Raw genomic sequence first — 15,150 nt, forward strand, 5'->3', positions numbered from 1 at the left:
CCCCCAACATTCTTTTTTGGCGGGTAAAAAAAAAAAAAAAAAAAGGGAAACTAAAGTATATATCATTAAAGGATTGGTTAAAAACATTAAACATATACATGCTAAAATTTTGTATAACTGTTAAAAATAATAAGATACATCTCTGTATGGGCTATAGACAGATTAGCAATATAAAATAAATGGGAAGGGACCAGCAGATAGTGTAATGATTATGTTGCTGGACTCCAATGTAGTCAACCGCAGTTCGTGTCCCGGACCCCGTGGCTTAAAACTCACGCAGGGCGCGTGTGCGTGCGTGCCCAAGATCCTGAGAGGAGAATGGAGGAGAAGGGATTGTAGCATGGCCACCCCCCTGCCCGCGCCCTACCCCACAGGCGATGATTTCTTGTTTTCTGTCTGTCTCACTCTGTCTCTCCAGTGAGCACACATGCCCTATACCAAAAAATCTCTCAAAAAATTTTTTAAAAATAGGGACCAGCAGTTCGCGTAATGGCTATGTCGCTGAACTCCCATGTAGTCAATTGCAGTTCAAGTCCTGGACCCAGTGGCTTAAACTTGTGCCAGGCGCATGTGCGTGCATGCCCAAGATCTCGAGAAGAGAATGGAGGAGAAGGAAGCGTGGCCATCCCCGTCCCACAGGGGGTGATTTTTCGCTTTCTGTCTCTCTGTCTCTCTGGTGAGCGCACTCGCCCTATAGCAAAAACAAAACAAAACAAAACAAACAAAAAAAAATCTCAATAATAAATAAAGAAAGAAATGGGGAAAAAAGTTGTGCAACAGTATTTTTAACAACATTCTCTTCGTTAAATTTTCTATTTTAGAGGTTTTTGCCATCAGGTGTGTGTGCTTGCTGAAGAAAGGGAGACGGAGACTGTGAGAGGGAAAGTGAGAAATTACCCACCAAGAGGGATGGCCATGCTGCAATCCGTTTTCCTTCATTCTTTTCCTTGGATCTTGGGCAAGCACACTCATGCCGCTGGTATGATTTTCAAGCCACCGGGTCCAGGTCTTGAACCACAGTCAAACATGTGGAGTCTAGTGATGTAACCACTATGCCATCTGCTGGCTCCTCTCTTTGTTAAATTTTGAAAATACACACACACACACACACACACACACACACACACACAATATGAAAATCTAAAGTATATGGTTGTTAGAAAAGTCGTGAAGGGGACGAGCAGTTAGCATAATGGCTATGTTGCTAGACTCCCACGTAGTCGACCGCAGTTCGCATCCCAGAGTCCCAGACCCGGTGGCTTAAACTCACGCTGGGTGCATGTGCATGAGTGCCCAAGATCCCGAGAGGAGAATGGAGGAGAAGGGATTGAGGCGTGGCCATCCCCCCTGGGGGGTGATTTCTCGCTTTCTATCTCTCTGTCTCTCTCTGTCTGGTGAGTGTACGCGCCCTATAGCAAAAACTTCTAAAAAAAAAAAAAAAGAAAGAAAAGTCGTGAAGCATTTTTACATAGAAAAATATAGAAAAGGTATGTCATGACTATTCCAGCTACTCAGTAGAAATAGTGAAGCAGTGGACAATTTATTGGCCAAAGGATGGGAAGCAAAGACTGCAGGGAGCTGCCAGATCTGACTGGCCACTAGTGACCTTTAAGGTAGATAAGGTCTTTGTGCTAATGCTGTAGGGCAAGCGAAAGCTCTAACAAAGACATACTGTGCTATAGCCTGCAGGGCAGTGTAAACAAAAGGAAGCTGAGCACCAGCCAGAGAAGGCTGGGGAAACCTGTACAGAACCACAAGACGCAAGAACCGTGGAAGCAAGACGCTCCACAGTCACTACAATAGAGAATACCTGGCTTTACTTTCTGCTTTGCTTTCTCTATTTCTGCACGAAGAATAAACCTGGGAATGACTCAGTGCCATGGCATTCTCCATCAGAGATGCCTAGTCTGCCCAGTCCCTGCCATCTCTACAAGTCAGGCTGTCTGTCTATTTTTTCTCAACCTGCCACCCACTTCCACTTGGGATTCCACATCCCTTCACCCCATAGGCTGAGGCAAGGACAATGAAGGCATCAGCTAAAGCAAGGAGGAAGGTCTACCAAAGCTTAGGAAATTCCGTTCCTCAAAGATGACTATTCTTTGTCTGGGAGTACGGAAGCGCCCGTGAATTAGAAGACTCACCATTTGTCAGCAGCCTTGGCTGCATCTCCTAGATAAAAGCAGTAATTTTCATTACTTTTTTCTTTTCTCCTTCCCCATCATAGGCCATGTACTTGTAATGTACCATTTACTGAGGATTTTCTAAGTGCCTGACTACATAAGTGCTTTATTTTGTTTTATCCTCTGACCTCACCCTATCCTTATATATTTGAAAAACTATTAATATTATCTGCACTTCCATTCTATGGAAGAGAGAAGCAGAGTGCTTGACCTACCAGCGAGACCATTTCACTCCAAATGTTATCACCTGCTGGAAGCTGAGAATAAAATATCCAGGTGTAGAGAACCAGCAGTTTGTGTAATGGCTATGTCCCTGGACTCCCACATAGTTGACCGCAGTTCGCGTCCCGGATCCGGTGGCTTAAAACTCATGCCGGGCGCATGTGCGTGCATGCCCAAGATCCCGAGAGGAGAATGGAGGAGAAGGGATTGTGGCGTGACCATTCCCCCTGGGGGTGATTTCTCACTTTCTGTCTCTATGTCTCTCTCTGTCTGTCTGGCGAGTGCACGCGCCCTATCGCAAAAACCTCTCCAAAAAAAAAAAAAAAATCCAGGTGTTAGTGATACATTCTGTGGATAAAAGTAGTTATGGTAACAAGAAAGGGGGAAATTATTAGAAGAGATTGCATGGGGGACAGTGTTAGAAATGGGGGCAGGGACCAGCAGATGGTGTAATGGTTACATCGCTGAACTCCCATGTAGTTGACCACAGTTCTAGGCCCAGACCCAGTGGCTTAAAACTCATGCCAGATGTGTGTGTGCTTAAAATCCCAAGAGGAGAATGGAGAAGAACTGTGGTGTGGCCATCCCGTCTTGAGGGTGATTTCTCACTTTCTGTCCCTCTGTCTCTCCAGTGAGCACATGCACCTTACAGCAAAAATCTCTCTTAAAAAAATAAAGAAAAGAAAAGAAAGGGGGGCCAGTGTATGTGCCACCTGGTGGTTGTGGATGCTTCACAATTGTATTTTTCTGTCAATTAAATCACAAAGCATGACTTAAAGATGCATCAGAGCTATAAAACAAGCTGTTTTATTAAGACTTTTCAAAAATTTACTAACCAGTGGTTAAGCCATAAAGGCTAATCAAGTAGCATGAAAGTCATGTTTTCTTTTTCTTTTAAAATAAATATTTATTTCATTTTAAATTATTGTTATTATTATTATACAATTTAAGCAGAGAGAGAGAGAGAGAGAGAGAAAGCAAGCCTCCAGGTCTGGGATTCAAACTGCAGTTGGCCACGTGGCAGTCCAGCACCTAAACTACCATGCCACCTGTCAGCCCCGAAAGTCATGTTTTCTTACACCAATATAAGAGATGATTTTAAAATCTCTAATCATTAATAAAACATGTTAAGTAACATCAAATAGGTGAAATAAACTACAAACAGTATGAAGATAGGAATTATAAAATAATAATTCTGCTCATGACTAAGGTGAAAGCAATTTAAAATTCACCTCCCAAATGATTAAACTAATATACTTTAAAATTTTAATTACCAAACATATCTGTACAAGCTATATTTATCCAGAAGAACACAGAAAAGTTTTTAAGATGAGCAAATCCTTGTGCTGGGAGCAGCATCCTCCCATCCCCCAAAAGACATTTACCTCCATCACTTCTTGTTTTTCATCTGCTGCAAAAATGTTAGGCACTTCTCCAGTATTGAGCACACTGTCAATATCCTCCAGAAATGCTTCCGCTTTAATCTGAGTGTCTGTGATTAGAAAGACAGTCTTCTGGCCCCTCATGCCCACATTCTTTAACAGTACCTTAAAATAAAAATGTGCTAATAAGCAGAATGTTGGCAACATTAACTGTTTTTGCTTTCCTTCTTCTTCTCCTTTTGATGGCACCATCTTGACTTTAGGGCAATACCTCTCCCCATTTGGGGGTGGGGGCTGCCAATGAGGGCTTCCATTTCTCACACCCTCTAGGTGGGAGTTTAGAAAATGGTCAGTTTCCTAGTTCCCTAGACATAATCATTGTTTTAGAGGAAGATACATAATTTAAGTAGGGTCCAATCACAGTTTTGTTTCAGCGACTGAGATGGACTAGATAACAGGAAGAACCCCTGGCATTTTGAAGAAGATACAAAGGCCAGAAATCTAAACTACTTAGGGTCGACTGCATTGCCTCATGGAAAAAGCCCACTGGGGAAAGAAACCAACAGAAGCAAGTAGGACCAGGAGATATTATAGAATGAATATTACTGAGAACATAATCTGAGGCCCTGAACTCAACCATGTCAAAAGTCTACCTACCTCTGGATCCTTCAGTATGATAAGTCAATAACTCCCTATTTCACTTAAGAGTAGTTTGAACTGGGAATTTTTGTGGTCAACTACAACCCAGATCCCCAAATAGTATAAAAATATGGGCTCAGTAGTGTGCTGGGAAGAATATGAAGATCTTCAGATAGAAGATCAATAAGGAAATATAGGACTTGAACATTACAAATCAATTAGATCCAACAGATATGCTTAGAACACTATTCAACAAAAGCAGAATACACATGCTTCTGCAGTGTACATGAAACATTCCCTAGGATAGATCAAGTTTTAACAAATTTTAAGACTGACATCCTAGAAAGTATGTTTTCTGGGACCAGGTGGTGTGGTGGTTAAGGTGCCAGATCCCACATGGCCAACTCTGCAATTAAAGTCCAGTTTCAGGACAAGCAGCCTGAAAAATATGCTGGGCATGTGTGTGTATGACCAAACTCCAGAGAGGAGAATGGAGGAGAAAGGACTGTGGTGTGGCCATACTCCTTGGGAGGTCATTTCTCACTTCCTCTCCCTATGTCTCTTTCTGTCTCTTTCTAGTAAGTGCATGTGTCCTATAGCAAAAACAAACAAAACTTTAAAAAAACTTATTTGTCTAACCACAGTGAAACAAAACTGGAAATCAATAGCAAAAAGAAAACTAGAAAATCCACAAATGCATAGAAATCAAATAACATGCAATCAGTAAGTCAGTGAAGAAATCACTAGGGAAATTGGGCAATATTTTGAGACGAATGAAAACAAAACTACAATATATGAAAACTTATGGGATGCAGCTAAAGGAGTGCTAAGAGGGAAGTTTATAGCTTTAAACATATGAAAAAGGAAGAAGGATCTCAAAACAACAACTTAACTTGACCTCTTCAGGAGCTGGAAAAAGAACAAATTTAACCTGAAGTTAAGAGAAGGAAAGAAATAATAAATATCAGAGCAGAGATGAATGAAATGGAGAAGAGAAAATCCATTTTAAAAAAATCACTGAAACTCAGGGCCAGCGAGTGGCATAGTGGTTGAGGTGCTGGACTCCCATATGGCTGATCATGGGTTGAGTCCTGGACCTGGCGGCTTGCTTCCACTTTCCCTTTCTGTCTCCCTCTGGTCAAATTAAAAAATAATAATAATAACAACAAAATTTAAAAATCTATTAAACTCAGGGTTTTGGAAAAGATCAACAACAGTAATAAAAAATCTTAGCTAGATTAAGAAAAAAGAGAGGAGAGGCTGGCAGGTGGTGTGGTGGTTAAGGGAGCTGGACTTCCACACGGCTGACAGTGGTTTGAGTTCCAGACCTGGCAGCTTGCTTTCTTGCTTTCTTTCTCTCTGTCTCTCACTCTGTCCCTCTCTGGTCAAATAAAAATAAAAATAAATAAGGGACCAGCATATGGCCTAACGGCTACATCACTGGACTCCCATGTAAATGATCGCAGTTTGAGTCCTGAACCCGGTGGCTTAAACTCACACCAGACGTGTGTGCGTGCATGCCCAAAATCCCAAGAGGAGAATGGAGGAGAAAGGATTGTGGCGTGGCCATCTCCTCTGAGGGGTGATTTCTCGCTTTCTGTCTCTCTCTGTCTTTCTGGCAAGTGCACGCATCCTATAGCAAAAGCCTCTCCCCCCATCCCCCAGTAAGTAAGTAAGTAAGTAAGTAAGTAAATAAATAAATAAATAAATAAAGTTAAATAAAACAATTCTTTAAAAAAGAAAACAGAAAGAGAGGTTATAAATAACTAAAAACAGAAAAGAAAGAGGGAATATTATAATTTATGCCATAGGGGGGAAAAAAGGATTACAGTAGAACATTATAAACAATTGCATGCCAACAAATTGAATAACCTAGAAGAAACAAGTCCACAGAAACCAAAGAACAGAGATATTCAGTAATGTGCACAATATAACATAGCCAACAAATCATGTGAGACAGGAATTACAGCTGAATTGGTCTGACTGAAAAAAATCTAAGTTCTTGCTACTTTGAAGCAGTACATGAAGTGTACTGCTTTTAAGTCTACTAGTTCGTTTGGTAGTAAATGCATCAAAATTTCCCCTCTGTGGTGTAGCAGGAAATAAACAATGACTAATTTTTCCTCTCAAGTCTATATAGACCTCCTTGCATCAGCTTGGATCCTAACATTTCCACATGCAAGCGGCCAAGAAAAATCCATTTCTCTGTCCCCACTTTTAGGATGGAGAAATTTAGTACATAATGATCAGAGAAAAATGAATGAAGCCAGTAACACCTCCCTTCCTTACTTCACTTTGAATCTTCTCTCTGCTGGGGACTGTAGATCTCAGGCATATGAGGATCAAGCCCCAAGCATGCACTCCACTATTCCACTGGTTAGTGGGACAGCAACACAGCTCTGAGGAAAGACTGCTATTAATGACATCATCATTGTGAGATCCGTATTTGATAGTCTGTTGGGCTCTTTTTCAGTTGCCTGAGGGCACATGCACTTGCCAGAAAGTCAGAGAAAGGGAGAGGTAGAAAGTGCCCCCAGTGGGGCATGGTCATGTGGCAATCCCGTCTCCTTCATTTCTGCATCCTGTCAGGATGTTGGGCACTGACACATGTACACCCAGTATGTTTTTCAAGTCACTGGGTGCCAGTATTTGAACTGCAGTGGGCCATGTTCCTTTAACCACGAGGCTATGGGACCAGTCCTGGACCCCTAAATTTATCTGAAATAGGTTTTCTGTGAACCAGAACAAGAGTACAATCAGCAGCAGCAGTGATAGCAGTGGAATGGGCAATATGATCCTTGCTCTACTGTGCATCATTCCCTCAGCGTCAGCGTCCTTGTCAGTAAACACAGAGACGACCACACCTGCTGCACCTGCCATGTACATAAAGCACTCAGGACGGTGTTCAGCACGCACAGCAGTGCTCTATGGACAGAATATCATGGTCACTACCACTCTCACTAAGCAGCTGCACAGCTGGCTCTCTCTTCAGGGGTAAAAGAATGCACTGCAGGAAAGCCAATGGCATGGTGGTTGGGGCAGCTGGATGCCACATGGCCAACAGTGCGGTTCAAGTCCCAGACCTGGTGGCTTGAGGCACATGCCCGGCATGTGTGCATGTGTACCTCACATCCTGAGAGGAGAATGGAGGAGTAGTGACTGTGGGATGGCTAACCTCCTGGAAAGTGATTTCTCACTACCACTGCCCCCCACCCCTGCATCTCTCTCTAGCAAGTTAATGTGACCTATAGCAAAATTTTTTTAAAAAAGCACCACTATAATTTTAGACACTAGATTTCTTCATAATTTTACCTTTATATCTTCTCTCCATTCATTCATACCATAGCTCTTAGAAATTTCTGGTTGGAAAATCTGCATTTTTGCCATTGATGTAGCCAGGCGAGTTAAAGACTGACGACCACTCCCTCCGAGTCCAACAAGCAAAGCATTTCCACCAGACTGCTTTAGAATTCGACATATTCTTGATAAGTGTTCCAAAACATACCTGCCACAAAATAACAATCTTATTATACACGATCATACATATGTAAATGTATACTTACATGCAACTATCATTTTACTTTTCTAGAAGAGTATGACTTTGTTGTCTCATGTTACTATCCCAACTTTAAAGAGCTTACTTACTACTAAAAAAATGTGATTTTTCAGCAGTTACAACTGGATAATTTGATGTAGAGGAAGGCTAATTAAAATTTCAAATTCAGGGACCATAATGGTTACGTTGCTAGACTCCCACATAGCTGACCATGGTTCAAGTCCCAGACCTGGCAGCTTGAAACTCACTCCAAGTGTGTGTGCATGCATGCCCAAAATCCTGAGAGGAGAATAGAGAAGCGATTGAGGCATGACCATCCCCCTCTCGGAGGTGATTTCCTGTTTTCTGTCTCTCTGTCTCTGTCTCTCCAGCAAGTGCATGTGCCCTATAGCAAAAATCTAAAAAAATATTCAGATTCAGGGCCAACAGGTGGCATGGTGGTTAAAGCACTGGATTCCCATATAGCCAACCACAGTTTGAGTCCCAGACCTGTGGCGTGAAGTTATATCAGACATGTGTCGTGTGTGCCCAGAGTTCTGGGAGGAGAATGGAGAAAGGATTGTGATGTGACCATCCCCACTGGGAAGGTGATGTCTCACTTTCCTTCTCTCTGTCTTTTCCTGCCAAGCACACATGCCCTATGGCAAAACAACTAAAAAGAAAAAAGAAAGACAGACAGACAGAAAGAAAGAAAGAAAGAAATTCAAATTCAGGAAATGTAATATACAAGTTATGCAAATGAAGTGAAATTGTAACCACTTAACTGGTAGTATGCTATTGGTTTTATTAGATACATTTATTCAGTCTCTTCATTTTAGGGTTTTTGTGTGAGAAATAAAAGATTAGTTATCTAGAAAATGAATTTTAAAAAGACACTCTCACTAGTAATAAGGGAGATTAAAATTAAAACTACAATAGGGACCAGCAGGTGGCATAATGGTTATGTTGCTGGACTCCCATGTAATCGACCATGGTTCAAGTCCCAGACCTAGTGGCTTAAAACTCACACTGGGCATATGTGTATGTGCCTGCCCCAAATCCCAGGAGAATGGAGTAAAAGGGAATGCAGTGTGGCCATCCCCTCTGAGGGGGGTGATTTCTTGTTTCTCTCTCTCTCTCTTTCTCTCTAGTGAACACATGCATCCTATAATAAAAATATCTCTCTTTAAAAAAATGAGATAGCATTCCACTCTACCTAAATGAGGGAAACTTACTAAGTATGGCAATCCTAAGTGTTGGCAATGGTAAAGAATAATGGAAACTCTTTACAAATTAGTAAATATTTTTGAAGATATTTTGACCAAACTTAGTAAAATTGAAGATGCTTATATGCCATGAAATAATCCTACTTCTAGTAATATAGCCTAGAGAACTTCTCACACATGTACTTAAGCATACATGCACTTAAGCATACATGCACATAAACGCTGATGGCATTTTTTTTAAGGTTTTTGCCATAGGGTGTGTGCCCTTGCCAGAGAGAGAGAGAGAGAGAAAGAGAAAGAGAGAGAGAGAGAGAGAGGAAAAGTGAGAAATCACTCCCTGGGGGGGAGGTCCATACCACAATCCCTCTCCTCCACTTTCCTCCTGCAGTTTTGGGCAGGTGAACACATGTGCCCAGCATGATTTTCAAACTGCTAGGTCCAGAACACGAATTGCAGTCGGTCATGTGGGAATCTAGTGCCTTAACCATCATACCACATGCTGGCCCTGGCATTGTTTTTTTTCAGTAAGGCAAAAACCAGGAGTCACATAAAAGTTTATCTCCGAAGAGTGCCTACATTGTGGTATAATTATAGAATAGAATGTAATACAGTAGTAAAAATTCATTTTTTGTGACTTTCACAAAAAAATGGAATAAGACAACCTGCAGAGGGATATCCAACATGATACCATATATATGCAGTTTTAAAACATGGAAAAAGACTATGTGTATGTTAAAGAACACACACATGTACCATAAAAATCCAAAGAAACATGTACTTTCTTTTTACCACTGTAAGATATTGCAGTAAATATAGTTCAGGAAGCACTGACTACAACAGAGGACATCGAGTAAATTGTTAAAATGAGATTTTCATGATGGAGAATGTATGTGTGCACGAGTGAAAAACAGAGAAGCATTCTTGACGGAGTCAGTTGCTAATATTTTATGCTTTGAGTTGAACAATAAAGACAAGGTTACTCATTGTATTTTTCTTTATACTTTGTATATTCAAAATATTTCATAATACAGTTTCACAAATAAGCACCAATGCAAATGTAGATACCTAAAAATTACAAGGTTCATTCTTGTTTTATGAGTTTGATTATACTCATCTAAGCACTGGTCCACAATATCACTAAAATGATGGATATTTGGAATTTCAATATAAACTCTCTCATCTCCTTCAAGGTCAGGATTCATATAGTCACCAAACATGAGATTTCTTAAGTCTTCTTCAGTTACCTAGAATCAGGAAATTATAAAACTTAAAAATTTTTCTAAAATAAAAAGTGTTGTATGAAGTTTTGTTTTATCCATGTTATAGAATGATTATTGAGTAGGTAATTATTTTAAACACTAGGGTAATAAATAATATACTTATAAATTCAATTTCTTCTCTTTTTTTTTTTTTTTTGGATAGGTTTTCGGTAGTGCCCTTGCCAGAGAGAGAGAGAGAGAGAAAGAGAAAGAGAGAGAGAGAGAGAGAGGAAAAGTGAGAAATCACTCCCTGGGGGGGAGGTCCATACCACAATCCCTCTCCTCCACTTTCCTCCTGCAGTTTTGGGCAGGTGAACACATGTGCCCAGCATGATTTTCAAACTGCTAGGTCCAGAACACGAATTGCAGTCGGTCATGTGGGAATCTAGTGCCTTAACCATCATACCACATGCTGGCCCTGGCATTGTTTTTTTTCAGTAAGGCAAAAACCAGGAGTCACATAAAAGTTTATCTCCGAAGAGTGCCTACATTGTGGTATAATTATAGAATAGAATGTAATACAGTAGTAAAAATTCATTTTTTGTGACTTTCACAAAAAAATGGAATAAGACAACCTGCAGAGGGATATCCAACATGATACCATATATATGCAGTTTTAAAACATGGAAAAAGACTATGTGTATGTTAAAGAACACACACATGTACCATAAAAATCCAAAGAAACATGTACTTTCTTTTTACCACTGTAAGATATTGCAGTAAATATAGTTCAGGAAGCACTGACTACAACAGAGGACATCGAGTAAATTGTTAAAATGAGATTTTCATGATGGAGAATGTATGTGTGCACGAGTGAAAAACAGAGAAGCATTCTTGACGGAGTCAGTTGCTAATATTTTATGCTTTGAGTTGAACAATAAAGACAAGGTTACTCATTGTATTTTTCTTTATACTTTGTATATTCAAAATATTTCATAATACAGTTTCACAAATAAGCACCAATGCAAATGTAGATACCTAAAAATTACAAGGTTCATTCTTGTTTTATGAGTTTGATTATACTCATCTAAGCACTGGTCCACAATATCACTAAAATGATGGATATTTGGAATTTCAATATAAACTCTCTCATCTCCTTCAAGGTCAGGATTCATATAGTCACCAAACATGAGATTTCTTAAGTCTTCTTCAGTTACCTAGAATCAGGAAATTATAAAACTTAAAAATTTTTCTAAAATAAAAAGTGTTGTATGAAGTTTTGTTTTATCCATGTTATAGAATGATTATTGAGTAGGTAATTATTTTAAACACTAGGGTAATAAATAATATACTTATAAATTCAATTTCTTCTCTTTTTTTTTTTTTTTTTGGATAGGTTTTCGGTATAGGGCGTGTGCGCTTGCCAGACAGACAGAGACATAGAGACAGAAAGCGAGAAATCACCCCCCGGGGGGATGGTCACACCGCAATCCCTTCTCCTCCATTCTCATCTCGGGATCTTGGGCATGCACACACACGCGCCCGGTGTGAATTTTAAGCTACCGGGTCTGGGACTTGAACCGCAGTTGACTACGTGGGAGTCCAGCGACATAGCCATTACGCTAACTGCTGATTCCCATTATAAATTCAATTTCTGAAATTTTGGGGTTGTTGGGAAAGTCATAATGCATTTTCACATAGAAAAAAAAAACAGAAAAATACATCATGACTTTCCAGACAATAAAATTTTTTTAAAGGAACATTTTTTTCCCTGTCAGTATCTTTTTTTCCTAGAGCCTGGAAAAGTCATTCTGACTGATTCTCATTTGAGTCTAACAGATGGGCACCACGGTAAGCACTTTATATCTACTAGACCATTTAATTCCTATCATCTAAAGTTTTATTTTTTACATAAGTTCTATGTTACATACACTCTTCTGAAGACAGTTCTCCTCAAAATAAATCTCTTCCTATGAAGAAAGCTAAAATAATATGTTCATTAAAAAGCAGTAATATTTTTGGAAGCTAAGTTAATTGTAACAGTGCATGGTATTGTAATATTTTCTAATTACTACGTATACTCACTGGTGCATTTCCTTTCCTCAAATGTGAAAAGATACTATCAAATAATTCTTTAAAATGGTCCTTTACAACAGTTTTGGTTAGTCTGAACAGCCAGCTTCGATCGTCATCATTAATGAGGCGATCATAAAACACTCGGAGAACTTCATGCACGAACAGGCGGATCATAGTGTGCTTGCTCTCCACAGCATCTCGTTCAATGAGTAAGCAGCCTCGGATGACACGTGAAAAATCACGCAAGTTGAAAGTGTAATGGGATTTTGTGGGAGTGGGCAAAAGATTTTCCATAGATTGTTTATATACCTGAATAGGAAAAAGGCAACAAAGAAAATAAAATGCTTGTAATCAGCAAAGTCATGTAACAAAGGTATAGTGTATAAGACCGTTTATCCTATCAGAATGCATGGGCTTGGAAAACTGAGTAACACCAAGCCTAGCGAGCATGGTATCCATGTTTGCTTTCACTTATAGCACTGAACCAGTGATTATAAAACAGAGGGAACTTAATATTCTCTGATTCCCTCCCAGCTCAGGAAGTGACATACTTCCATTTCTCAGTTATGTTTGTTCCATTTAGTTGAATGACTTCAGTTAAATAGTTAGCTTTAGCAGAAAGTGCAATTGGATAACTCATTCTGAAGCAGTCAAAGTGTAACACCATTAATTTCCTAATTTCAAAGCCTGTAATCTTCCTGCTCTCAAATCTTCTAAATAATTTCTCTGAGACTAAAGATAAAAACTAGGTGGCTAACATTTTTTAAAAAGTTAAAAGGAGGGGAAAAATGAGGGAAATACATAACACTGCACATTTTATACTGCACTGTTTGCTCACCTCCATAGTCCCACTGACTATTTGGTTCCCAATTACAAAGTATTCCGGAGCAAAGTCATGTGTCCTAAGGTAGAATGCTACAATTGATGAAAAGATTCGGATCATAGTTTCATCACTGAAAGAATTAATAGTGCAAACGTTGAAATGTCGAATAAAACGGGGAGTAACTGGATTTCTTCCACCGCCTGGAGGTCCCATGGCAGCCATCAGCTCTATGTCAACCAGTGTGATCTTACTTGTGTCCTTAAGGTCATACCTTGAAAGCACATAAAGCAATTTTAACAGTGTGTTAGAAAGACAGAAATTCACATAGAAATTTAATCTGATTTTACCTTCTCTAAGAGGAGTAACTTCAGAAAATGCTTTAAGTAATAGAAAATTATATTTTTTAATTGCCAGAGGGTGCATGCACTTGCCAAAAAAAAGAGAAGGCACATTTCTCCCACCACCCCCGGACCCTCAAGTTACCCCATGGTTAATGCGTGGTTATGCCACAACCCATTCTCCTCCATTTCTTCACCTTGTCAGGACCTGGGACACACATACACACATATCCAGTGTGTCTAGGACCCAAAGGGTAACGTGGGATCCTGTTCCTTTAACCACTAAGCTATTGGGTCAACCAACATTTTTTTTAAAGCAGAAATCTATTTCTCCCTAGTGACACTGACTCTGATGTCCAGACTCTGTGTATTTCATTCCTCTTGCCCTTTCTTTTCTTCCTCCTACTTTTTTTCCAATCTGATGCCACTTTTCCTTTTCTCACTGCAAATTCAGAACCATGTGTGAGTGAGCAATCCTCTCATAGCTGGAAATAAGCGTCCTACAGCCTTCCATGTGGCAAAAGGTAAATACTCAACTCCAACTCTCTCTAACCATTTTATCCCATGTCAGGGGGGAAAAGAAGGCTGAGAAAACCTGGGAAGTCACAGTTCAGAGAACAGGCTCACTGAAAGACTAAGACCTAATCATAGGACTAAGGAACACTTCCTCTTCCCTCAGAGCTGACTGCCACATTACTCAAAGTCAATTTACTGCAGTTTACTTTACCTAGTACATCACATATAGCTACCAAGGAAAAATGACAAAACATACTAAAAGGCAAAAAACATGATTTTCAGAGACAGAGCAAGGTATATACACAGTAGGTATACTAGAATTATTAGACTGAATATTTCAGACAACCATGATTGATATGCTAAGAGCGTTACAGGATAAAGTAGATAAGGTGCATGAATAGATGGCAGTGCAAGCAGGGAAATGGAAATGCTAAGAAAAAACAACAGCAACCAAAAAAAAAATGCTAAAAGAGACAAAATAAAACAAAAACAAACCCCACTGTAAAAGAAAAGAAGAATGCCTTTAAGGGGCTTACAGGTAGACCGAACAGAGCTGAAGAAAGAATCTCTGAGTTTGAGGATGTGTCAATAGAAACTTCAAAAACTGAAATGAGAAATAACCAAGGACTGTGAAATAACGACAAAAGGTGTGACATATGAATAATGTAAATATCAGAGAAAAAGGAACAGAAGAAGTAGTTGAATAATACAGACATAAATGTCAGACACCAAACCACAAACCCAGGAAGCTCAGCAAAAACCCCCAAAACAAAAAGTTTGTACCAAGGCACACCATTTTCAAACTACACAAAACTAAAGATAAGGGCCCGGCAGGTGGCGTGGTGGTTACAGACGCTGGACTCCCACATGGCTGACCCTGGTTTGAGTCTTGGACCTGGTGGCTTGCTTTCTTACTTTCCCTCTATCTCTGGTCAGATTTAAATAAATAAATAAAGTTAAATAAAATAATTCTTTTTTTTTTTTTTTGGAGAGATTTTCACTGTAGGGTGCGTG

General features: G+C 39.7%; 1 protein-coding gene across 1 annotated transcript in view; it reads right to left on the bottom strand.

The window, feature by feature from the left end:
- DNAH12 (dynein axonemal heavy chain 12) overlaps window positions 1-15,150 on the bottom strand; it is a 209,317-nt gene that overhangs the window by 86,919 nt on the left and 107,248 nt on the right. The window contains exons 40-44 of the mRNA XM_014582892.1: window positions 13,298-13,553; window positions 12,469-12,768; window positions 11,422-11,600; window positions 7,736-7,928; window positions 3,788-3,949 (exon numbers count right to left, since the gene is read on the bottom strand). Coding sequence (XP_014438378.1) covers window positions 3,788-3,949; window positions 7,736-7,928; window positions 11,422-11,600; window positions 12,469-12,768; window positions 13,298-13,553 — 1,090 coding nt within the window. The remainder of the gene's footprint in view (window positions 1-3,787; window positions 3,950-7,735; window positions 7,929-11,421; window positions 11,601-12,468; window positions 12,769-13,297; window positions 13,554-15,150) is intronic.

The sequence above is a fragment of the Tupaia chinensis genome, unplaced genomic scaffold (genome assembly GCF_000334495.1).
Source record: "Tupaia chinensis unplaced genomic scaffold, TupChi_1.0 Scaffold143906_1, whole genome shotgun sequence".
NCBI lineage: Eukaryota > Metazoa > Chordata > Mammalia > Scandentia > Tupaiidae > Tupaia > Tupaia belangeri.